This window comes from Acinonyx jubatus, chromosome B4 (genome assembly GCF_027475565.1).
Source record: "Acinonyx jubatus isolate Ajub_Pintada_27869175 chromosome B4, VMU_Ajub_asm_v1.0, whole genome shotgun sequence".
Lineage (NCBI taxonomy): Eukaryota > Metazoa > Chordata > Mammalia > Carnivora > Felidae > Acinonyx > Acinonyx jubatus.
In genome coordinates this window covers 135,953,734-135,978,457 of record NC_069387.1, presented here as the reverse complement: position 1 = coordinate 135,978,457, position 24,724 = coordinate 135,953,734, and the positions used below count along the sequence as shown (strand labels likewise).

At 51.1% G+C, this 24,724-nt stretch overlaps 1 protein-coding gene across 3 annotated transcripts in view; it reads right to left on the bottom strand.

Annotated features, from left to right (window-relative positions):
- PPARA (peroxisome proliferator activated receptor alpha) overlaps nt 1-24,724 on the bottom strand; it is a 76,599-nt gene that overhangs the window by 5,727 nt on the left and 46,148 nt on the right. For all 3 annotated transcript variants that reach the window (XM_053199523.1, XM_053199521.1, XM_053199522.1), the window contains exons 3-6: nt 19,696-19,931; nt 10,131-10,291; nt 8,345-8,483; nt 7,140-7,342 (exon numbers count right to left, since the gene is read on the bottom strand). In XM_053199523.1, the coding sequence (XP_053055498.1) occupies nt 7,140-7,342; nt 8,345-8,483; nt 10,131-10,291; nt 19,696-19,903 (711 nt within the window). In that variant the 5' untranslated portion in view covers nt 19,904-19,931. The remainder of the gene's footprint in view (nt 1-7,139; nt 7,343-8,344; nt 8,484-10,130; nt 10,292-19,695; nt 19,932-24,724) is intronic.

The following is a 24,724-nucleotide window of genomic DNA, read 5'->3' as shown; positions in this document are numbered from 1 at the left end:
CCGACTGAGCCACCCAGGCGCCCCAATATTTTGTAATATTCTCTGAGCTCCTAAATTGCAATAGCTTTTGAATTTTTATCATGGAAGTACAATTGACACACCATGTCACATTGGTTTCAGGTGCACAACATGGTGGTTCGACAGGTGTACGTGTGATGCCGTGTTCACCACGACGAGCCTCGTTGCCAGACGTCACTGCAATATTACTGACTCGAGTCCCTGAGCTGTACTTTTCATCCCCCTGGCTTCTTTATTTTATAATGAAACACATGTGCCTCTCAATCACCTGCACCCATTTCGCTCATCCCATAATCGTTCTCAGTTTTACCATTTTACGAACTTTGGAGACATCCATCGTTATCTAACACGGCTAAGGGAATAAACTTGACACGTGATATACAGAACTCAGAAAGTTGGCAAAGTTTGCATAGCGATAAGCAAACAAGCGTTGTTAAGTCCTTGCTCTTTGGGGACAGACTGGGAAAAGTCTCCAAGAACCCTCATTTCCCTGTGCATAAGACTGAAATCGGCGCTTTAGCACTCCGTTCCGGAACAAGTGCCAAACCCCCACGGTATGTTGCCATACCATTTGCATCCGAGCCCACTGGTTGTGCCATTTTCAGAGGGGGGAAGAAGAGACGGTTGGCCATATTACTTGAAGCCAGCATGCCCAGAAGGGATTATAATCTGGTGGGGCACAAGAGAACGGATGCACATACGTGATTTGTGCTGCTGGCCAAAACGTACACCAGATCTGTGTGCAGAGCAGAAGAAAGGACAGCTTCTACGCGACCTCTGTGATTTATAATGTGTTCTACAGATCAGTAATGAGGCGGGCCGAAGCATTATTTTCAATTCCTCCTGGGATATTTCAATGTAGAACGCATAAGCCGCTCATGATTTTAAGACTCACTCTGCCAATGGGCAAAACGCGTCACTGACATTGCATCTGGACCCTTGGCATGATGTGTTCCCTATTTCTGGGCCCCCAAGAGCATCTGGAGAAACCACAGTGCAAAACCACCTTCAGGGCGCCTGTGGGGTGCTATTTGTCCCAGAAGCAAGGCAGAGTATCGGAGCGATACACGGGAGTGTTTCTGAAAAAACTTTTAAAAATGTTTTATTTATTTTTGAGAGAGCACAAGCAGGGGAGTGGCGGAGAGAGAGAGGGACAGAGGATCTGAAGCAGGCTCCGTGCTGACAGCAGCGAGCCCGATATGGGGCTTGAACTCACGAATTGCAAGATCCATGACTCAAGCCAAAGTCAGACGCTCAACCGACTGAGCCACCCCCAGGTGCCCCATTTCTGAAATGTTTAAACAAAATCAGAGTTTGCAATACAGCGTTGGACGAAAATATAATTTGATTCTACGCCTGAAGAGCATACTCTAAAAATTCCCTGTGAATGAGCGAAAACATTCGAAATACAGAATTCAGAGCCAAAATTTCCGAATATCTCCAGTTTGATTAAGGAAGACTAAAACTGTCGCTCTCCAAAGATCATAAAAGCCAGATTACCATTGTTTTGAGGAAGTTTGGGGGCAGTTCTGCTTCATGGGAAATTGCTCAGATTTAAGGAATTAACATTCTAGGATGGACTGGAGACATGTTTTAAAAGAGTTCATGGGGGGCGCCTGGGTGGCTCAGTCGGTTAAGCGTCCGACTTCGGCTCAGGTCATGATCTCGCAGTTCGTGGGTTCGAGCCCCGCGTCAGGCTCTGTGCTGACAGCTCAGAACCTGGAGCCTGCTTCCGATCCTGTGTCTCCCTCTTGCTCTGCCCCTCCCCTGCTTGTGCTCTGTCTCACTCAAAAAGAAATCAACATTTAAAATAAATAAAAGGGTACATGGCTTTCCCCTCAGTTCCAGAAAATATACTATTAGGCCACCTTGGCTACATCACTGGCTTTTTAAAAGTACAACAGCGGGGAGCCTGGGTGGCTCAGTGGGTTAATAGTCTGACTTAATTTCGGCTCAGGTCATGATCTCACAGCTCGTGAGCTCAAGCCCCGTGTCAGGCTCTGCGCTGACAGCTCGGAGCCTGGAGCCTGCTTCGGATTCTGTGTCTCCCTCTCTCTCTGCCCCTCCCCCACTTGCACTCTGTCTCTCTCAAAAATAAATATTAAAAAAAAAAAAGTACCTATGGCAGAAATAAAGGTCTTAAAACAAAGTTGTGTGGCCAGAGAAATTTGGGAAACGCTGAGTTAAAGGAAGTTAGGACCTTCCAGAGTCTCTATCGCAACAGGTGTGTGCAGTGAAGCTTCGAGAGCAGGGACAGGCAGTAGCTCCCAAAGTATGTGACCACAGAACATGGGTTTCTTTTTTGATGGTGCATCTCGCAGGACCGGCTGCAGAATTTGCAGGCTTCAGGGCAAAATGAAAACGTGGGGCCCCTTGTTAAAAAATGAAGAATTTCAAGATAGCAACAGAACATTACATCCCAGCGTGGGGCCCTTCCAGGCACAGGGCCTTCTGAAATGGGATACATGCCCCCGAAACCCATCCGGGACTGGTTTTATGTGAAACATACTCTCATAAATGGGGATATAACTGGCACAAATATTTCATTTCATTTTTATAAAATCATCACTTGGATTTTAAGGAGGCAGGGCCTCATTAACAGAATTAGGAACCATTTGAATTCAAAACAGGTGCTCATATTAAGAAACCAATGTTTATTAAAGAGAAATTATGTATGCTAACACACTTGATAAACACAGTTGATAGGACCATCTAAAAATACCCATGCTGCTTATTATATATAACTGTGGAATGTGCCTTTTATACTTAAGTTAGAATATGAATGTATCTGCCATCACGGGTGGTCATTTCAAATAAATAAAGCACGCTGTGATGAGTTGAAATAGCGTGAGGCAGAAACCTGCCCAATTTCCCCCCAAATCACTCCCCACTGAGACCAGAAGTTTCTCCTAACTGACATCTATCACTCATGTGCAAACCTGATTGGTATCGTGTGTGTTGATGATGTTACTGACAAGAACTGATCTTTACTTAAAAAAAAAATTTTTTTTAATGTTTATTTCTAAAAGAGAGAGAGAGTGCAAACAGGGGAGGGCAGAGAGAGAGAGGGAGACACAGAATCCGAAGCAGGCTCCAGGCTCCGAGCTGTCAGCACGGAGCCCGACGCGGGGCTCGAACCCACAAGCTGCGAGATCATCGAGCTCAAGTCGGGGGCTCCACCGACTGAGCCACCCAGGCGCCCCAAGAACTCGTCTTTAAATACATTTAAACAGCACTTTCTATGGAAAGTCAGGCAGCACCAGCTTTTAGGAAAAACTTACTTGTGAATTATTGGTGTAATTGCTTTGGATGAAACCATTTAGTAAGCTTCAGTTTAGGTTTTACTACACATTTCTAGTAAACAGTATAAAAAGTATGTTTTTCAATCTTGAAGCAACATCCCCTAAAGAGGTGATGCCATTTCAGGATGACACCAGGAGGCCCCTTGTCCCGAAGAATCAGGAACATGGCAAACAGGGGCGCCTGGGTGGCTCAGTCGGTTCGGCGTTTGACTTTGGCTCAGGTCATGATCTCACTCGTGGTTCGTGGATTCGAGCCCCAAACTGGGCTCTGCGCTCCCAGCACGGAGCCTGCTTGGGATCCTCTCTCTCCCTGTCTCTCTGCCCCTCCCTCCACCCACGTGCATTTGTGTCCACATTCTCTCTCTCAAAAATAAACAAACGTTAAAAAAAAAAATGTTGAGAATAATGTTGGCATTCCTTTCAAAACTAGTGTTAGAGGGTTAGCCACCGCCTGGGTGGCTCAGTCGGTTAAGCGTCTGACTTCGGCTCGGGTCTCGATTTCACGGTTGGTGAGTTCAAGCTCCACATCGAGCTCACTCCTGTCAGCGCAGAGCCTGCTTTGGATCCTCTGTCCGCTTCTCTCTGCCCCTCCTGGGCTCATGCTCTCTCTCAAAACTACATAAACATTAAAAAAAAAAAAAAAACTGGGGCGCCTGGGTGGCTCAGTCAGTTAAGCGTCCAACTTTGGCTCAGGTCGCAATTTCACGGTCTGTGAGTTTGAGCTCCGAGTCCGGCTCTGTGCTGACAGCTTGGAGCCTGGAGCCTGCTTCGGATCCTGTGTCTCTCTCTCTCTGTCTGCCCCTCCCCTGCTCACGCTCTGTCTCTCTCAAAATTAAATAAACATTCAAAAAAATTAAACAACAAGTGTTAGAATCCATTCCCAGCCACAGGTCAAAAATTCGTCCCCTTGCTTCATTTAGTCTTCTCAGACAAGACACCTGACTCTGTTACTATAATCCCAGTTTGCATTCAGGCTGGCTGCTACTGACTCATGATTTTGTCTAAAAATTACGTTCCCAGAGGACAAAGATTTTCCATAACTGGTGACATTCAAAGACTCTAAATATAATCCCTGACAATTGTGGGCAACACGTGAATCTTTGAGAGGAACATCTGAATTAAGAAACTTGTAGCCAGGCCTGGGTGACTCAGTCGGTTAAGCGTTAAGCATCAGACTTCGGCTCAGGTCACAATCTGACCTGACCACAGCTGGTGGGTTCGAGCCCCGTGTCAGGCTCTGTGGTGACAACTCGGAGCCTGGAACCTGCTTCGGATTCTGTGTCTCCCTCTCTCTGCCCCTCCCCCACTCACCCTCTGTCTCTTCAGGGCTGTAAGGCCTCTGAAGCCAGAAGTGAGCTGGAGCGAGGACGGGTGTGTGCACGTGTGCAGAGCTGGGGCCTGAGCACTTGGGAGCGGCCCACACGCGGAGGGCGCCCTTGGGAGGGGACAGAGCGCGGAAGGCCCAGACTTCAGCGCTCCTCGCCATCTCATTGCAAGTGGCCTCCTGGAACGTCTCCTTGTGACATTCTTAACACCTCACACATCAACACACGGACTTTTTAGGACACTGTTGAAGAGCACTTCTTTTGGAAGCCAAGTTCGGATGGCGCCGATGTTGCCTCTGCACCTCAGCTTGTTCTGACACCCTCATATCAGGGGGCAGCAAGGGACCTGACAAGCGAGGACTAGGTACCTGAGGACCCTGCTCGTTTTCTGGCCTCAAGGTTCGGAGATCTCAGGGGCTCAAACCAGCCCTTGTGCGGACGGAAACATTCACTATCCCTGCCGGCACCCCCCTGCGGATCTTTCCCCAAAGCCATGGAATCTCCATGCTTCCTGCAGCCCCCTTCTTCCTCTCAAGACCCTCTCTGCACCCCTCCCCCTTCCCCTCCCACAGCATCCCCCTCCTGGCCCACCCAGCCTCCTAACTGGTTCCAGGTCAGCTATGGGTCTTTGTAGAGGCTGTGTCCTGCACTGGGGGCTCTAAGTCCCAGGAAGTGCCCCATTGGGCTGGTGGGGAGGAGGGGGACGGGGGAGGGCCAAGGCAGAGGGCCTTGGGTGGGAAGCAGTCTGGCCCTGTGCAGACACCACGATCATAGGATCACCGGCCATGAGCAGCAGACACCTGCACGCTGCCTTTCAGACTGGTGACCTTGCACTCTGGTTTGGAGGTGGGGGGCAGGGGCAGGCACGCGCCCCCCCCCCCCCCCCCCGCGAGCAGTTTCCTGAATTCCCTTTCTCCTGTACAGTGAAGCCCCAGCCCAGACTTCAAGTCTGCTATTTATTTCCTTAAGATGAAAATAGATTCCTCCCAGAGAGGAAATGCCCAGATGGCATCAGCTCGGGCCGAGGGGGCTCCTTCCAAGGGCGTGTGGATCTCGGTGGGAAGGATCTCGGAAAGATACACCGTGGGAATGAAATTAATATTAAAGAGCAGTGTTTGGTTAAGAGTAAAGGTGACTTTTAAGTTCCCTTTAAATTCTAAAAACCCAAGCGAGCAAGAGAAGATCTCAAAGAGATCAGAATTGCCGGTGACTCTAATACAGGGTTATTCTAATCATTTCCAAGAGGGAAATTCAAAATTAAAAAGTTATTTTATTCTCACCCTTGTGATCCAGAAAGGGTCTCATTTATAAAAGCCTCTGGGGCCTCCCAGCATGGGTGTGGCTTTGCCAATTCAATAGAGTTTGCCTGAGCTGTTCTGAAATGTCTCAGCCTATTTAATGGGAGAATTTCACTGAAGAATTAAAGACTCCGTCAAAGAGAAGGTTGGTTTGTTCATGAAAGTAAGTGGCTTGTGAAATACTTCATTTTCCTGTGACTAAAAATTCCAGCTTGTAATTCCCAATCAGGATTGCTTTCAGCTAGCTACTCATTAGCACAAATTAAACCTGTTTCACCATGCGCGTAGGAAAAAGGCAAAATATTTTCATCAGCCAACCGTGGGCCAGCCCCTCTTTGAAGAGGCCCTGAGATTAGTTCTGTAATGGAGACGGAGGCTGAGCTGACCATGGGGTGGGGGTGGGGGGCAGGAGGCAGAGTGAAGGAGGATCCCCAGACACCCGCTCAGTGCTGCGGAAAAGGTCCAGAGAAGACAATACAATTTCCGTAAACGAATAGCCCTTTCTAAGCCCAGAGATATCCTTGCCTTTTCAATGAAGAAACAGGAGGAGGCCTCGGAGAGGGGGAGGGGAGGGGTGATGGGAAAAGAGGGAGGAGTTTTAGGGGAAGGATAAGTAAGAACTCATGTTGGGGGACACCTGGGTGGCTTGGGAAGTTAAGCATCTGACTCTCGATATCAGTTCAGTTCATGATCTCATGATCTGTGAGCTCGAGCTCCGCATCAGGCTCTGCACGGACAGTACGGATCCTGCTTGGGATTCTCTCTCTCAAAACAAATGAATAAATAAAAATAATAAAAAGAACACAGGTTGAATGAAAAGAAAATGCTTTCATTTTCTGGCATAAAATGGAGATTTTTTTTTTTAATGCACTTAAGAAATGCCCCTAAGCTATTAACCAGATGTGTGTGTGTGTGTGTGTGTGTGTGTGTGTGTGTGTGTGTGTGTGTATTAATCACGCAGTCATTGTAATAACTTGGTTGCCAGGAGCTCTGAGACGCAGTGAACCCAGGAGTTGCTGTTAAGCTGCCCCTTGGTCTCTGGACGCCTCTATCCGTGGCCTCTCGTTTGCCTTGGGGGTGACACCACTCTCCCAACATCTAACACCTGTTTCCTCAGCCCCTCCGTGGGACTCTAGCTGACGGGTCACCAGGGGGACACTTCAGGCTGGATGGCAAACAGCCGCGGGGACACCTACCGGGTTGTTGTTGGCTTTCCCCGCCAGGATGACCCGGGCCTTGACCTTGTTCATGTTGAAGTTCTTGAGGTAGGCCTCGTAAATTCTCTTGGCGAGGGATTTCAGATCCGCTGTTTCAGCATCTTCTGGGTCGTGTTCACATGTGAGAATTTCCGCTTTCAGTTTTGCTTTTTCAGACCTTGGCATCCGTCCAAAACGAATTGCTGGGGGGCGGGGGGGGGGGAGAAACGGGAATAGGAAGCGAGCAGAAGTGAGCAAGGCGGCCCGTGACAGCCACCGACCGCCGGGCAGAGAGGTCGCGCCGAGGATTCATCCACGAGTCAAAACCCACCCTCCATATCGGCCAAGGTTCTGCTCTGGAGCAAGGAAGATAAAACTCAACCTTCATAAATCCTGGACTTTAAAAAAAAAAAATAAGGTGAAAAGAAAAGGCCACACCGGGGCGCCTGGGTGGCTCAGTCGGTTAAGCGCCCGACTTCGGCTCAGGTCATGATCGCACAGTTCGTGGGTTCGAGCCCCGCGTCGGGCTCTGTGCCGACAGCTCAGAGCCTGGAGCCTGTTTCAGATTCTGTGTCTCCCTCTTTCTCTGACCCTCCCCTGTTCATGCTCTCTCTCTGTCTCAAAAATAAATAAATGTTAAAAAAAAATTTAAAAAAAAGAAAAGAAAAGAAAAGACCACACCATTTACTCATTTCAGCAACAGGACCGGCTCAGGGTTGTTTACTGTCGTCAGGTCCAAAACTGACCCTTAGTTCAAGGAGACGGAAGTGACCGCTAGAACGAGTTCGTCCGGCACCCTTTTTCTTTTTCCAGAAGGGACACGTGCCGCTGCTGGGAACTGGTTATACCTTCACGTCCTCACTGGCACGTTCTAAACTCGCGGCATGATTCCGAATAATGGAATTCAGCGTGGGAAGGTGCCTACAATGGCCCACGCTTCATTCGGACGCTGTGACCATTCTGGCATCCCAGCGGAAATCTCAGACCCTGGTCTTACCATGTGGAGTTTCTAACGGGAATCGCAAGCACGCTGAGCAAGCTCAGCCACGTGAGACTCTTACTTTCTTAGGCTACTCTGGTTGCAGAACGACCTGGGTCCTAACTGTCTTTGCAGCGCATTCATGGAAAACACGGTGTGCTGCGACCCAACGGGGGAGGAAAGCTGAGGCGCGGGCTGGGAAGGCACGCTGGACAACCTTACCTACCGTTATGGGACATCCCAGCCGAAAGGCACTTGTGGAAACGACAGTATTGGCACTTGTTTCGATTCTTTTTCTGGATCTTGCAGCTACGGTCACATTTGTCATACGCCAGCTTTAGTCGGATGGTTCTCCGGAAGAAGCCCTGAGGGATTGAGACACAGTCGATCAGCGACCGTGGGCCGCGGCCAAGTCGGGGTCACTGCCTTACTCGTGCTCCTTGTTGCTCATTTATGGTCCTTTGCAAACGAACTAGAATTAGTAGAACGGTTCTAAAAAGCCTGACATAATTGGGACAGACTGAAAATCGCAAATGTCATTACACCTAAGACGAAACACAACAAAATGTGGCAAAGTGCAAAGCAGTTTCCGAACGTCCTCCCCTGGTTTGGGGAGACGCAAGTGAGCTCTCCCAGGGCTACTCGGCCCTGCTCCGGGTCGGACAAGCGTCACCCCTCCCTGTCCCACCCACACCCTTACTGGGGACTAAACACTTCCTAGGCATCTTGGAAGAGAGTATTAACTCCTTGCAAGACAGCAATTCCCATCGACCACAATAAAAGGGAGCCAACTGTTTGTAGACAGTTGTCTTGCTTTACAGAAGCATCTTAAGCTCTCCCCAGTAAGAGAATACGTCACTATTTAGCCCATAAAAAAAAAATGAAACGAAAGGAACGTAGGTGCGGCCCCGCAGAAGAGGCCACCCTGCAACAGGCACGTGGTCAGAAGGCTTGTGAAGGAGTCTGTGTATTTGCTTCGGTTCCTGTTCTCTCTGCTTCCCACGCCTTCCTACGTCTTTCTGATGGGGCTGGTCCCAGGGCCCGCAGGAGGGGGGACAGCAATTTCTTGGGGAACCGGAGGGGAGGCTGGTGCCTTCACTCAGTTGGTCGTCTGGGTCTGTGCAGCGGGATGGCCGGAGGAGGCACAGGGTCAGGCGGGGGGCTGAAGACAGAATTCTAACCGTCGCCGGGAGGCAGAGCCGGCCCCGCTCACGCAACCCTTTTTCTCTCTGCGACGCAGGCCTCCAAGGCCACCCCAGGTTCGGGTGCTGCGACAGCGTCTCAAGGAGGCAGGTCGCACCTGCACCGGTAAAGGCCGCGGCATCTTCCAGGGGTCAGGAAGCTGTCTCCGTGCGCGCAGGGGAAGGAGATTTCTGCCTGTAACCGCACGCTGAGATTGTCGTGTACACGAAACCCCAGAGCTGAGAACACATACATCGTCGTAAAGTCACGATGTGGCGTCCGGCCACCTCCGATGGCCGTGAGGACCACTGCCCCCCGGCCTGTTGAGGACTGAAAGAGCGAGTGGGCTCCCTGGCCCCGGCCTCAAATAAAGGGATCCCTCTTACTGTTTCTTTTCTTTCAAACATGTCTCTTCCACTTGCTAACGAGTACGGTCCAGCAATCTGCCCCAGACCCTCTGAACGGAGAAGCTAATCTCTTATGTGGGTCTGTTTCTTATCTCTGTCCTTCTGGCAGATCTTTTTAGTAGTGACGAAAATCTGTGTAAAACATAAAAGGAACCAGGGGCGCCTGGGTGGGCCAGTCGGTTAAGCGCCCGACTCCTGATTTTGGCTCACGTCATGCTCTCACGGTTCGTGAGTTCGAGCCCCACATCCGGCTCTGCACTGACAGCGTGGAGCCTGCTTGGGATTCTCTGTCTCTGTTTCTCTCTGCCCCTCCCCTGCTCTCTCGCTCTCTCAAAATAAATTAAATAAGTTAGTAAGTAAGTAAAAGGAACCACACGCGGCCCCTGGAGCAGGGTCCTTCCCCTCCGCCAGGGGCCACCGTACCTTGCAGCCTTCACACGCGTGAACTCCGTAATGGTAGCCTGAGGCTTTGTCCCCACAGATTCTACATTCAATGTTCAGGGCTACGCTGGAAGGTTCATCGGCACTGCCTGGAGCCACCGGATAAGTGACCGACGAGGGACTCGAAGCTGGTGAGAGGGTGTCTGAGAACAGAGGAGGGAAGACTCATGAACACTGCAGACGCATCATCGGTGTCTACACCAGGTTTCCAAGGGCACGACTGCTCATAAGATGTTCAGTGAGGAGCCCCCGTCCTGGGCTGGCCCACCCCCGCCTGTGCACCTGCTGTTACCGCTGCAGCGTCCCCGAACCTGCCGCTGGGCCGTCCCCGGTTCCGGACCCCAACACACCCAGCGGCCTCCCCACCCGCACCGGGCGCGGCCCACACACGAGTTGTTACTTTGCTTCCCTCCAGCGCTTTCCTGTAAACTCAGTAAATCACACCAGAATACAGGATAAAAGCCCACGTGGGCAATACCGAAAGCAAAATCCATGAAAGACTTAAAAAAAAAAAAACAGTTGGACTTTCTTATAATTAAAAACTTCTTTCTGCTCTCCAAAAGACCCTGCAGGAAAACGAAAAGACGAGCCACAGATGTGGAGAAAACATTTGCAAAGCACACATCTAATAAAAGACTTGGATCCAAAGCACACAGAGGAGTGTTAAAACTCAACAATAAGAAAAACCAACGACTCAATTAAAAAACGGGGAGAAGATCTGGACAGACACCTCCCTGAAGAAGATACAGAGGTAGCAATGAAGCCCGTGAAAAGATGCTCCGTGTCCCTGGTCGCTGGGAAACTGTGAATTAGAACAAGCAGACGTCGCCCTGCACCTACAAGACTGGCTTCAATGAAAACAAGACGGAACGAAAGAGTTGACAACACTCAGTGCTGGCGAAGATGGGGAACAACGGGAACGCTCATTTGTGGCTGTTGGTACGAAGACGAGTGGCTGGGGTCAAGGGTTGGGGGGGCTTGAGCAGGTGAGGCAGGTCTTTTGGAAATGGTAAAACAGTTAATGTGAAAATGTAGTGGTGACGTGACACTGTGCGTTTGTCAAAGCCCACGGAACGTTGCAGTACAGGGCGAGCCTTAACGTGTGCAAACAAATAAAAAATATTTAGGAGGCTGGGGGACTGTGGGGTGACATATGGAACAGGACAAAGTCGTCTCACTGTGTTACATGTGTACGAAAGGGCCTCCCTGAAGGAGGCGTGGAGAAGACATGACCTAGGAACCCTGGAAACCAGTGGCGTCTATGGGACGGAAGGCAAAGGAGCTGTGTGCAAGCAAGGCTCATCGGCGGATAAAGTGGCCCCCACAGGGGTACGGCCCGCCACCCTGGTGCCGCCATCGTGTAGACAGAGATGGACAATGAACTGGAGGGATGGTGGGCACCAGGACTCTCACTGCTGGAGCGTGCCCTTGCAGATCAGCTGGGAGGCGTGAGACCGACCCCCGTGGCGGTGGCTTAGAGCTGCCGGCATTAGTATGAGCTCCTGCTTAACAGAGATCCAGATGGCTACATACAGAAATATTTATAGACATGCGTGTACACACGGGTTAGCATGTGCACATATCTCTTTGTTCCCCCAGCTAAGAGAACCAAAAGGAAAAGACGCTCCAGCGGCGACCTGAAATGACAGAGGAGACGGCATCCAGGACTCTGATAAGGCTGCATAGAGTTCCGTGACCACCATTCACGACGCAAGTGTCAGAATTCGTAGGCCATCAGGTAAAGTACTCAAAAGGGTTTGGGCTCAGTATCGCGGCACACTTACCTGCAGACTCCACACTGTTATGGTTCCATCTAACACAAGACCTAAAAGGTCAAACCTTTTCTGAGTAAAGTAACTACATCCCAGAACAAAACTCAGAAATATTTACGGGGATACAAAAATATCCATCGTGAACTAAGTTCACAATGTATGGCATCCAATTAAAAAATTAAAAAATACATGGGGCACCTGGGTGGCTCAGTCGGTTAAGCGTCCGACTTCGGCTCAGGTCATGATCTCGCGGTTCGTGAGTTCAAGCCCCGCACTGGGCTCTGTGCTGACAGCTCAGAGCTTGCTTCAGATCCTCTGTCCCCCTTGCTCTTTGCCCCTCCCCCGCTCATGCCCTCTGTCTCTTTCTCAAAAATATATAAGCATTAAAAAAAATTAAGAATACGTAAAGAAGCAGAAAGATATGACCCATGATGAGGAGAAAAATCAATGAACTTAAACTGACCCCAAAGTAACAAAGATGATAGAAATTTATGAGTGTATCCTGAGCGTTTAAGGAGCTGAATGAAAGACTGGATGTGTTAGGTAGAGACTGGTCATGCCAGTAAGTCTACACTAACTGAAGTGAAAAATACACTGGATGGGATCAGGGCCAGATTAGACACTGTAGAAGAAGAGATTAGTGAACTTGAAGACCCAGTAAAGAAACTATCCAGAATGAAACACAGAAATATGACCAAAAAATTTTGCTTCGTGTGGGAAATCTACCAAGCATTTAAGAAGAAAGAGTATCAATTGTACAGGGATATACAGAAAACAGAGAATAGGGCGGACTTCCCAACTCATTCTATGAGGCCAGCATTAATCTGATACCAGAACCAGATAAAGATTTTGCAAAAAAAACTAGAACCAATATCCTTCTTGAACACGGATGCAAAAATTCTTAACAAAAACTTAAGAAGTCCAATAATATGTAAAGAGGACAATATGTGATGACCAAGTAGGATTTATTGTGGTAATGTGAAGGTGACTTAACCTTTGAAAATCAAACAGTATAATTTGCCCTATCAATCAATCATAAAGATAAGTCATTTGATCATCTTACCAGACGCAGGGAAAACATTTGCCAAAATCTAACTTCAATTTCTGATAAAAATTCACAGAAAACTAGGATGAGAAGGGGAATTTCCTCGATCTAAGAAAGGGCATCTATGAAAAATGATGGTCATCATCATACGTAGTGGTGAAAGGCTGAGATCAGGAACAAGGCAGGGGTGTCCCCCCACTTAATTCAACATTGTACTGGGGGTTCTAACCAGTGTAATAAGGCAAGAAAATGAAATAAAGGCATCTAGCTTAAAAAAGGAGAAGTGGGGTGCCTGAGTGCCTCAGTCGGTTGTGTCCAACTCTTGATTTCAGCTCAGAACTTGATCTCAGGGTCATGAGTTTGAGCCTCACGCTGGGCTCTACACTGAGCATGAAGCCTATTAAAAAAAAAAAAAGGAAGAAGTACAACTCTTTCTGTACGGATGACATAACTCTGTGGGCATAAAATCCTAAGACCTTATAATATATGAGACACTTAGCACTAAATCTGACGAAAACCGTGAAAGACCTGTGCACTAAAAACTAGAAAGCAACGAAGAATGAATCTAATGGAGGCAGTAAGTCCGTGGCCCCAAAGGCCTCGTGTTGTTATGATGTCAGTTCTTCCCACATGGACCTTTTGGTTCCAGGCAATCCCAATCAAAATCTTAGCAGGCTTGTTGGGTAGACATTGAAAAACTGATTCTGGAATTAACAGAGTACCCAAGGCACCTTTAGCAAAGAAGAAAAAATTTGGAGAACTTAACGCTACTTGACTCCAGGCATTATTTTAAAACTACAGTGGCCAGGAATCAGTGGCATCGGTATCAAATGAGACAACAGATCTGTGAAACTGAACAGAGGGTCCGGAAATAGACCCAGGCAGGTAAGGTCAATTGCTTTTTGACAAAGATACGAAGGCCATTTAGTGGAGACAGTAGTCTTTCTGACAAAGTGTGCTAGAACTTTACAAATGCAAAAGAGAGAGAGAAAGAGAGAGCGAGAAGCAGTGAGTTTTGATCTACACATGAAGATTAACTCAACAGATCCGGTACATCAATGTAAAACCTAAAAAACAGAAAACTTGTAGAAGAAAGTGACTTCGGGCCAGGCAAATATTTCTTAAACATGATGCAGAAGGCATGATCCATGCAAGAAAAAAACACTGATGAATCGCATTTCCTCTAAATCAAGGACTTCTGGGTTTTGAAAAACACTGTTAGGAGAAAGAAAAGACAAGCCACGGACTAGGAGAAAATATTTATACGTCACATATCTGATGAAGATACTTGCATCCAGAATAGAGGAATAGCTCTCGGCAGCCAAGAGCAAGGACACCACTCGGCTTAAAACGGGCAAAAGATCTGAACGGAAATGTCACTGAAGAAGACGTGTACGTAGAAGAGGTACAGACTTGGTAAACGAGCCGTGGGGACGGAAAGTATGGCACAGGAAACACGGCCGATACTATCACGATAATGCTGCGTGGCGGCGGATGGTGACTACACTTGCCGTGGTGAGCGCTCTGTAACGCACAGATTATCGTATGGAAAATTCACTGTGTTGTGCACCTGAAACGAACATTGTACATCCGCTACACTTCAGTAAAACTTTTTTAAAAAGAAGATATCTGGCAAAAGATTCTCAGCATCACATACCGCTACACGCCCGTTGGAATGGGAAAAACCCAGAAGACTGACCACAACTACAGTTGGTGACGGCGTGCTGGGGCTGGAGCTCTCACACGCGCTGGTGGGAGCCTGAAATGGTATCACGTTCTGGAAAAGATTTTGGCAGTTTCCTTCCTTTTTTTTTTCATTAAAAAAAATTTTTTTTTTGAACATTTATTTATTTTTGAGAGACAGAGAGAGACAGAGTGCGAGCAGGGGAGGGACAGAGAGAGAGGGAGACACAGAATCCGAGGCAGGCTCCGGGCTCCCAGCCGTCAGCACACAGCCTGATGTGGGGCTTGAACCCACACACCGCGGGACCGTGACCTGAGCTGAAGTCGGACGCTTAACAGACTGAGCCACCCAGGTGCCCCGATTCTGGCAGTTTCTTGAAAGCTACACAAACATCCACCTTATGTCCCAGCCATTTGCTCCCAGGTGTCTACCCGGGAGAAGTGAAGGCACATGTCCACACAGGGACTGGTACACGGCTTGATCTCTGGCAGCCAATACCTAGAAGCGACTCAAATGCTCATCAGCAGGTGCATGGAGAAGCAAACAGGAGCAGAGCCACACAACAGACAGAAAGACTGAACTGGTGCAGAAGAAGCTCCAGATAATTCTGCTGAGTGGAAGAAGTCAGACTGAAAAGAGAACATACTGTATTCTTCTTGTTTTTTTTCAGTTTATTTATTTTGAGAGAGACAGAGAGAGCAGGGGAGGGGCAGAGAGAGAGAGAGAGAGAGAGAGAGAGAGAGAGAGAATCCCAAGCAGGCCCCGTGCTGTCAGCACAGCCCTGACATGGGGCTCAATCCCACCAACTGTGAGATCGTGACCTGAGCTGAAATCACGAGGCGGGTGCTTCACTGACTGAGCCACTCAGGTGTCCCTGTATTATTCTTTTTATGTCAAATTCTAGGAGACACAAACAGATATACAATGACAGGAAGACCAGGGGTTGCTCAGGGGAGGGGAAGGAAACCGAGGGTGGAGAAGAGGGTTTATAAAAGGGCACAAGTAAATTTGGGGTTGATGGATTGGGTCACTATTTTGATTGTGGTGACGGCTTCACCCTTAAAATGTGTGTGTGGGGGGCGCCTGCGTGGCTCAGTCAGTTGAGCGTCCGACTTTGGCTCGGGTCATGATCTCGCGGCTTGTGGGTTCGAGCCCCGCGTCGGGCTCTGTGCTGACAGCTAGGAGCCCGGAGCTGCTTCGGATTCTGTGTCTCCCTCTCTCTCTGCCCCTCCCCTGCTCAGGCTCTGTCTCTCTCTCTCTCTCTCAAAAATAAAACATTAAAAAAACTTTTTAAACGTGTGTGTGTACGTATACACATCAAGTGGTACACTTTAAATATGTGCAGTTTATGGAATGCCAGTCAAGTCGCTAAGAAAAATCGAGGGGAGAAAGATAGATCAGGCTGCACCAGCCGCCTCGCCCATCTGGTCTCCTGGGTGTAACACGTGAAGTGAATACACTTTATAGATGGCCCTTCCACGGGAGCGGTTTGCGTAATTTCGCACCATCACCCAAGGGGTGGAAGATCTAATTTACAAATGAGGGATAATCTTATCCCTCAAATTAGCCAGTGACACAAGCACTGGGAAACCGGTAAGAAGTATGAGGTGATTCCAAATGACCGAAAGGATCAACAGTCAGGGGCTGGAGGGGCTACGAGTGGCGGACCACACGCCCACTGTGGGAAAGGCTGGCGGTGCAGAGGCAGGGGCGTGTGCCCAGCACACCTCGGTGTGCTCACTTTTGCTAAGTTCCCCCTCCTGTTTTGGTCACAAAGTTCCTTGGAATTGGTCGAAGGCCAGCGTGGAACTCTCTCCCCCCAAACCCTTGCCCTTTACTTTCTTTAGACGGGATGCGCGTGGCAGCCCGTGGAGCTGGGTCAAATGTGGCTTCCCACGAAGCGTATGGACCACGAGGCTAGTTGGTGTGACGTTTCCAGGTCTTACCTGTGTCCCAGCTTTCAGACGGCATGTAGCTCCTGACAATGACCCGAAAGACGTTAGTTTTAGAAAAGCTACCTTGCCCTAAACTGGAAGAATGTGATTTCAGATTCCTTCTGGTGGAGGGTGAGGACTTGGGAAGAGAAAGCCCAGGCCAAGTGGCCGCTGTGTGGCCTCTGCCTTCCCGGAGAAAGTGGGAGGGTGTCTGAACACTCTTCGTGTCCACGGCTAGGACAGAACTTTCCGGGGGCTTTACCATGACACGTCCGCCCCGCTCACGCAAGTTCCTTATTTCAGAAGGACCTCGAGACTGTGTCTGGCCTGAAGGAAGGCGTATCCTCGAATCCTTTCATTATAAGAGGGACTGTATGTTTTCCAAAGAAGGGGGAAGAAACCACTTCCTTTAAGAAAAGAGACAAATTGACACAGATAAATCTCGAATCCGGAAGAAAACCGATTTCTGACAGTCAACGTAACCACAAATAGTGCACAAAAACACCCCGGCGTGCGGCGTGTCTACGATATGGAGAAGAAAGGACCCATTTGAGGGGTGGAGAGCTGGGTGTTGAGCCCAGGTTTTCTCCTACTCTGGGCTTGGAACCTCCAGCACGTCCCAAAGTCCCGGGGTCTGCCTCTTTTCCTCTTCCCTTCAATAAACATAACAATGAACTCAAACACGGCTCTTGGGATTCAGGGAGATAAGGCCCATGCGATGGCTAACCGGTGCTGGGTAGCTGGGCTGTCACCGTCCCTGACCCCGGCAAGGGCTGGCCACAAGACTCGGCAAGGTGGGCCTACAACACAGAGGCTCTTCCTTGCTCCCTCCCTCCCTGTTTCTGGAAGCGGCCGTCACCCGGGACACTCCCTCTGGAACACGTCATGGGAAAAGCAGCCAAGACTTGAACCGTTTATAAAGGTCCGTTGGGGTCACCACAGAGGCTGCTCGGTCACGAAGGCCGCAGAGTCCTTTAACGCATCATCTTCACAGGGTGTCCCACGGATCGCACAATCCCTGAGTTACGAGGTCGAGAGCGGGGCGTCAAAAGGGATGTTCGTACAAACAACGTGGCTGTGGAGCCAGCTGGGGAGCACGGGGTCAAGTCTCGGCGCGGCCTCTTTCCAGCTGTGTGACCGGGCCACGTTACCTAATTCCCGCGGGTTCGTTTCCACTTGCAAAGCGGCAACAATCCGGGGTTTTCACAAGGATTACGCGAGCCTCTGCACAAGCTGCCTTTTTTTCCTCCTGCCAGGAATGCTCCTTCCCGCTGCTTTTATTTTCCTTTAAAGTACTTCAAACATAGAGGAAAATACAGAGTATAACACCCACCGCCCGGATTTCCAAACTGTGACGCTTTCTCACACGGCTTCACGTCTCTGTTGAAAGTACCACCTGCAAGGGCTGAATTCCCCACGGAGCTCCCCCCCGTCTCTTTCTCGGCCGGAGACCCCTCCCTCCGCCCCCGCCCCCCTCTCTTCTCTCGGTGGGTGATCGACACAGTAAAGCTGGAGCCAGCTTTACGAGGTGCGTGTCCAAACCCACCTACCCCACGCACTCTCTGGTGCTGGAGGTTTTACGGGAATTGAATCCTGCTGAAGATATCCTTCGGCATATTTTCACTCAGTGCCACTTCTTACATGGATTCATGTTGACACAAGCGGAGCGAATTCATTCCTTGAAGTTACCATAGAGCGTTCCGCTGCAGGGAATGCGCACGATTTCTCTGCTTTCCTTGTTTCCTGTTCGTCCCCATCACATGCACCGTCGCATCGCACGTACCATGAACCATGGTTGCCGGGCACACCCCCATTCACGTCTCCTTCTATTTATTTCTTTTTAATTTTTTTTAATGTTTATTTTTTTTGAGAGAGAGAGAGAGACAAAGACAGAGTGCGAGCGGGGGAGGGGCAGAGAGAGAGGGAGACACAGAATCCGAAGCAGGTGCTGGGCTCCGAGCTGTCGGCACAGAGTCCGACACGGAGGGCGAACCCACAGACCGTGAGATCATGACCTTCAGTCGGGCGCTTAAGCGACTGAGCCACCCGGGCGCCCCATTCACGCCTCCCTTTGAACAATGTCTGTCCCCGGTGGGCCTGCTGGGTTTAGAGTGCATCCGCTTTGCACTACTCTCTCTGCACAGGTTTTATCAGCGCACGCTGTTCAGCACAGCACGAACCCTCCCTTCCCACCGTCACTAAAGTCAGTGCAATCGTCACAAAAACCATCTTCCTGGAGCAGGAGTGAGTGAGAAGGCAGTAGGGAGAAACGTGCTCCGGGTTCAGGACTCATATAGGGGGCCACGGAGGGGAAAGGATGCAGAGACCTTTCGTGGACGCTGCCGTGGAGAACATTCTCCCTCAGTTCCCCGGAGGGCCCCGGTATTCCACGCCCAGAGCCGACAACCACACGTACCCCTGTTGCCAACCGCTAGCTGGGCCGACCCCGGTCCAGCCCGGTCAGTCCCGACCGGAGACCCACTTCTGCCAGGAAGCATGTGGAGTCAGGTGCACCCCAGACGGAGCCTTTTCGAATCGAGGGCACGGTTTACGCCACGTTACCCCGGGCTCGCTTAAGTGCTGTCTGGAAGGATGAACCGTTTTACGTCTTCTTCCTTCTCAGTGATCCCAGAGGTTACCCGAGTGGCCCCCGTGTTTTATTTCTTTGTTTCTGCCTTGCTGGCACTCGATGTAGTTCGTAATGCAATGTAGAATTTAGGGAGATGGCTCGTATACATCTCCAGATTTTAAAAAACCATCATTTTTATTAGAATAGGAGCCTCTGCTTTAAAGAAATAAGAAGTCAGATTTTTTTTTTTAGAAATGTGGCTGACTGCCTTAACTGAGTTTCAAGTATTATTTGATACGTATATGGCTTTTAAAAGAAGCGTACTGTGAGACACACGGCACAGCAGGCCCAGGGGAATGGGCTATGCTTTATCATGTCTAAAGAGCTTGCTGCACAGAGATGTGACCTCTTTTCCAGCTAGAGAGAACAATTTTCTCTGCAGGAAAAAAGAAAAAAAGAAAAAACACAAAAAACCAAAACCAAAACCAAAACACGAAACCAAAACATTTCTAAATAAAGCTTTTAAGGATACAGCACACTCACCTGTGATAACAGATCCATCTGATCCCGGGCCACTTCCTAAATACTGGTATTCTGTAAAGCTGAAGCTTCCGGAACTGTCCTCCCCAATGGATTGAGAAATCTCTTGGATGTTTCCCATTTCTTGCAGGAATTCTTCGGATAATGGGCTCTCCAGATCATCAGCCTCGAGGGGGGACAGGGGGCAAATCGGGCTTTCTGTGTCTACCATCTTGCTTAGATGGTTCTGGAAACGCAACCTGGGAAGACAGAGAAGTGACTCGTGAACCACGGATACAGAAGAACACTGGTTTTCCTCCGATGAAAGCATCATACCTGAACTTATAACCTAAGGAGTGACGTCGCTAACCACCTTTTCTCAGCATGCCTTTAGAGAAGCACGCTAAGGAAATGAAAATCTTTAAACACAAAATGTTTAAGGACACAAAGCCGATCCTGGTAGAATCACTCACCTGCTACTGAGTCTACACGCTGTGCTCAGCGCAATCTACTATATCCGAGCTGGACGGAAACAGCAGCGGACAGAGTCCCCGCTTTCCTGAACACCGCGTTTGGTGGGGACACAGACAGTTAACAAATAAACAAATACGCAGGTGGACTGTCCGATCCTGGTCCGACGGCTCATCGGGTGGGATGAGCCTTACAAGTAAGCCTTACGGATGCCGCCTTACACGGGACGCTGCCTTGCAGATTTGGGGATAACAGGGTCTGAGAGGGGGAGGTGTGCGGAGGTCTCAGGGAAGAATGTTCCAGCAAACAAGTGGCAAGTGCAAAGGCTCCATGATGGAAGCCTTCCAGGAGCGAGCAGGTTGAGGTGGCTCAGCGGAGGGGTGCAGGGCGAACGGGGTGGGGGGGACACGCCGTCAGCATGTTCTCCTGGTACCCATGAGCTAATTCATGCAGGTTTTCCTAAAACATGATTGTGCACTTACGGATACATCGTAGAACTAAGAAAACCCAAACAGGGGGCGCCTGGGTGGCGCAGTCGGTTGGGCGTCCGACTTCAGCCAGGTCACGATCTCGCGGTCCGTGAGTTCGAGCCCCGCGTCGGGCTCTGGGCTGACGGCTCGGAGCCTGGAGCCTGTTTCTGATTCTGTGTCTCCCTCTCTCTCTGCCCCTCCCCCCATTCATGCTCTGTCTCTCTCTGTCCCAAAAATAAATTTAAAAAGTTGAAAAAAAATTAAAAAAAAAAAAAACCCAAACAGGTGCGTCCCTGACAAAGCCAGACTGTTTCCGCTGGCAAAAAACCAACAGAACACGCTCCAGGTGGGTGGGTCCTGTTATGAGCTGAACTGTTTCCCCACCAGAATTCATATGTTGGAATCCTAACCCCCGGGACCTCAGGACGTGGCTATATTTGGAGACAGGGTCTTAAAGAGGTGTTTATGTCAAAAGGAGGTCTTGAAAGGGGGCCCGAATCCAATCAGATTGGCATCCTTCTAAGAAGAGGACACTTGGACACACACGAGACCCCCGGGGCGTCCGTGTGCAGAGGGAAGGCAGCCGCCTACAAGCCCGGGGGAGAGGCCTCGGGAGAAGCCGCCAACACCCTGTTTTCGGACTTCCAGGCTCCAGCACGGTGAGAAAGAAACGCCTCCTTAAGCCACCCAGTCTGTGATGCCTCGTTCGGCCTCCCTGGCAAACGATCACGGCCACAGAGTCAAAGCAGTGCTACGTCCCATGTCGGTTGGTTTCACACTCCTGCTCAAACGCCCAAAGCCACTTCCTGTGACCTCCGGACTGAAGTCCGCCTCCTCGACACAGCACTCGCAATCTCATGATGCGTCTCCTTCCTGATCTCGCCTCTTGGCCGTCTCCCTGTCCCCACCGTGACCCGCGGCACCGGGCCGCCACCTGGTCCACGCCTTCCCCGCACCGCTTCATTTCTGCACCTTCGTCTGAGTCCACCTGAGATCCCGCCCCACGACCACCCCCCGGGCCTGGCGGTCAGTCGTCCTCAATGAGACGGACCAGGCGACGCTTGGCTTCTGGAACCGCTTTCCCAGCTGAAGCGGTCACAGCGAAGCCCACGGCTCCCGGCACGGAGGGGACCCAAGCAGGTGCATGCCAGCAACGGCCAGGGCTCTCCGCCGAGGTGAGGATGCCGTTCCCCAGCGAACCCACAACCCACGGTACTCGCTCCCGTGAAACGCTTCCACGTTTCAGCCCTGCATAAAGGAACCAGTGGCTGTAAGTCCAAGAGTGAAGGGGAGTCTTGACTTCCTTTAGAAATGAAAAAAGGGTGCAATTCGCACGTTTTTGTGAAAGTCACGTCTCACCCTTGGAGTTCTGACAAGCAACCATGATGGTGACAGTCACACACGGGAAAAATCAGAGAGAATCGTTAGCCTTTCACGAGCTTTAAAAGGAAGGGACCTTCCTTCTCTGTCATCTAGGAGTGTGGACGGGGCTGTGAGTCTGTGCGGTTTTTCTACCGTATTTCGCTCCGCATTCTATCTGGAGGAAGATTTCTTCCAACGGCAAGCAAGACGGTGGGGTAAGCATTGCTTACGATGTTCTTCACCATGAAAAACTACAGTCCCTCACTTCAAGGTTTAACCATGAAGTCCAGCCTAATAAGTATGGGCTGGGCAGAGGCTGCGCTGTCAGTGGGGCTGTGACCTCCCCCCTCCTCGACCCCTTCATATTCCCGGTGCTACAGGGGACAATGCAGGTGGACAGCAGCCTTTTTTTTCCCCTCTGTCTTTTCTGGCAGGAGCGTGGAAACTGGAAGAATCAATCGCGAACTGTAAGATCGTGTTAGTTTCCCTGTCGTTACATTCGGGGAGTTTGAATACTGTGGGACCTTATCGTGTTACTTTTCAGTTGCTTTTAAGGCATCCCTGAGATTTATTTAGGGAAACGTCCGTCTCACTGCTAATGAAGAGCTAACGAGATAAAATCCCTCCAGCGAGTGAGGCAATAGCGTCCTGAACTCTGGCCAGGGGACTGGCGTTTGCACAAATCACCGCCCGCCCTTTCTGGCTTCCGGCTCGAGCAGATGAGGCTCGGCTCCTTTGAAGGCGTCCCCAGGTAGAGAGCGCAGCCCACCTGCCTGGCGGCTCCGGGCTCCAGGGCCTCCCCGCCGCCCCCGGCCCCCATCACTGTGGCTTCTGCTCAAGAAGCAGAAGTATCACGGGAAGTCTGGCTCTAAAGCCCACATAGCACAGCCACTGCCCAGTTCCTCGGAGAGCAAACCAGGTGCCAGTTAGCGCATCCTCTGCCCTAAGTGCCTTAGGAGGGGCAGGCGGGCACAACAAACGATCTGTTTTCTCCGCAGCTCCCAGCGTGGCCGGCCGACGAGGCAAGGCAGAAACGACTGGAGAAAAATCAGAGCGCGCCAGCACAACTCCAGTGGGGCTTGGGTTTCCTAGTGCAGAGAGGCTTCCGCGGAGGCCGAGAGCCCAGGAAAGGACAGCGGGGCTCCAAGCCCGGCTCCCACCAAGATGCATGTGCCCGGCCATCCTGGCCCTCCTTCCCTGTCCCGGGGCCTGCGGGGCTCTAAAGGCATCTGTTCTTTGCCGCCCCATTTAAATGTTAGAGCTGCGCCTTGTGTATCGGAAACGCCAACGCGAACGGCTAAAATTCTACTTTCCGGTCTCAGGAGCGCATTTACCAATCGGAGTATTCCTTTGGGCAGAGTATACAAAAGTGACAGAACATTAAGAGAAATAAGAATGAAAAGAAGGGAGGGAGGGAGGGAGGGAGGGAGGGAGGAAGGAAGGGAGGGAGGAAGGAAGGGAGGAAGGGAGGGAGGGAGGAAGGGAGGAAGGAAGGGAGGGAGGAAGGGAGGAAGGAAGGGAGGGAGGGAGGAAGGGAGGAAGGAAGGAAGGGAGGGAGGGAGGAAGGGAGGGAAGGAGGGAGGGAGGGAGGGAGGGAGGAAGGGAGGAAGGAAGGGAGGGAGGGAGGAAGGGAGGAAGGAAGGAAGGGAGGGAGGGAGGAAGGGAGGGAAGGAGGGAGGGAGGGAGGGAGGGAGGGAGGAAGGGAGGGAAGGAGGGAGGGAGGAAGGGAGGGAGGAAGGGAGGAAGGAAGGGAGGGAGGGAGGAAGGGAGGAAGGAAGGAAGGGAGGGAGGGAGGAAGGGAGGGAAGGAGGGAGGGAGGGAGGGAGGGAGGGAGGGAGGGAGGAAGGGAGGAAGGAAGGAAGGGAGGGAGGGAGGGAGGAAGGGAGGGAGGGAGGGAGGAAGGGAGGGAGGAGGAGGAAGGGAGGGAGGAGGAAGGGAGGAGGGAGGGAGGGAGGAAGGAGGGAGGGAGGGAGGGAGGGAGGGAGGAAGGGAGGGAAGGAGGGAGGGAGGAAGGAGGGAGGGAGGGAGGAAGGGAGGGAGGAAGGAAGGGAGGGAGGAAGGAAGGGAGAGAGGGAGGGAGGGAGGGAGGGAGGAAGGAAGGGAGGGGAGGAAGGAAGGGAGGAAGGGAGGGAGGGAGGAAGGGAGGAAGGAAGGAAGGGAGGGAGGGAGGAAGGGAGGGAGGGAGGGAGGAAGGAAGGAAGGGAGGGAGGAAGGAAGGAAGGGAGGGAGGGAGGGAGGAAGGAAGGGAGGGAGGGAGGGAGGAAGGGAGGGAGGGAGGGAGGAAGGGAGGGAGGAAGGTAGGAGGGAGGGAGGGAGGGAGGAAGGAAGGAAGGGAGGAAGGAAGGAAGGGAGGGAGGGAGGGAGGAAGGAAGGAAGGGAGGAAGGAAGGAAGGGAGGAGGAGGGAGGGAGGGAGGGAGGGAGGGAGGGAGGGAGGGAGGGAGGGAGGGAGGAAGGGAGGGAGGGAGGGAGGGAAGGGAGGAAGGAAGGAAGGGAGGGAGGGAGGAAGGGAGGAAGGAAGGGAGGGAGGGAGGAAGGGAGGAAGGAAGGGAGGGAGGGAGGGAGGGAGGGAGGAAGGAAGGGAGGGAGGGAGGAAGGAGGGAGGGAGGGAGGGAGGAAGGGAGGGAGGAAGGGAGGAAGGGAGGGAGGGAGGAAGGGAGGAAGGAAGGGAGGGAGGAAGGGAGGAAGGAAGGGAGGGAGGGAGGGAGGGAGGAAGGAAGGGAGGGAGGGAGGGAGGAAGGAAGGAAGGGAG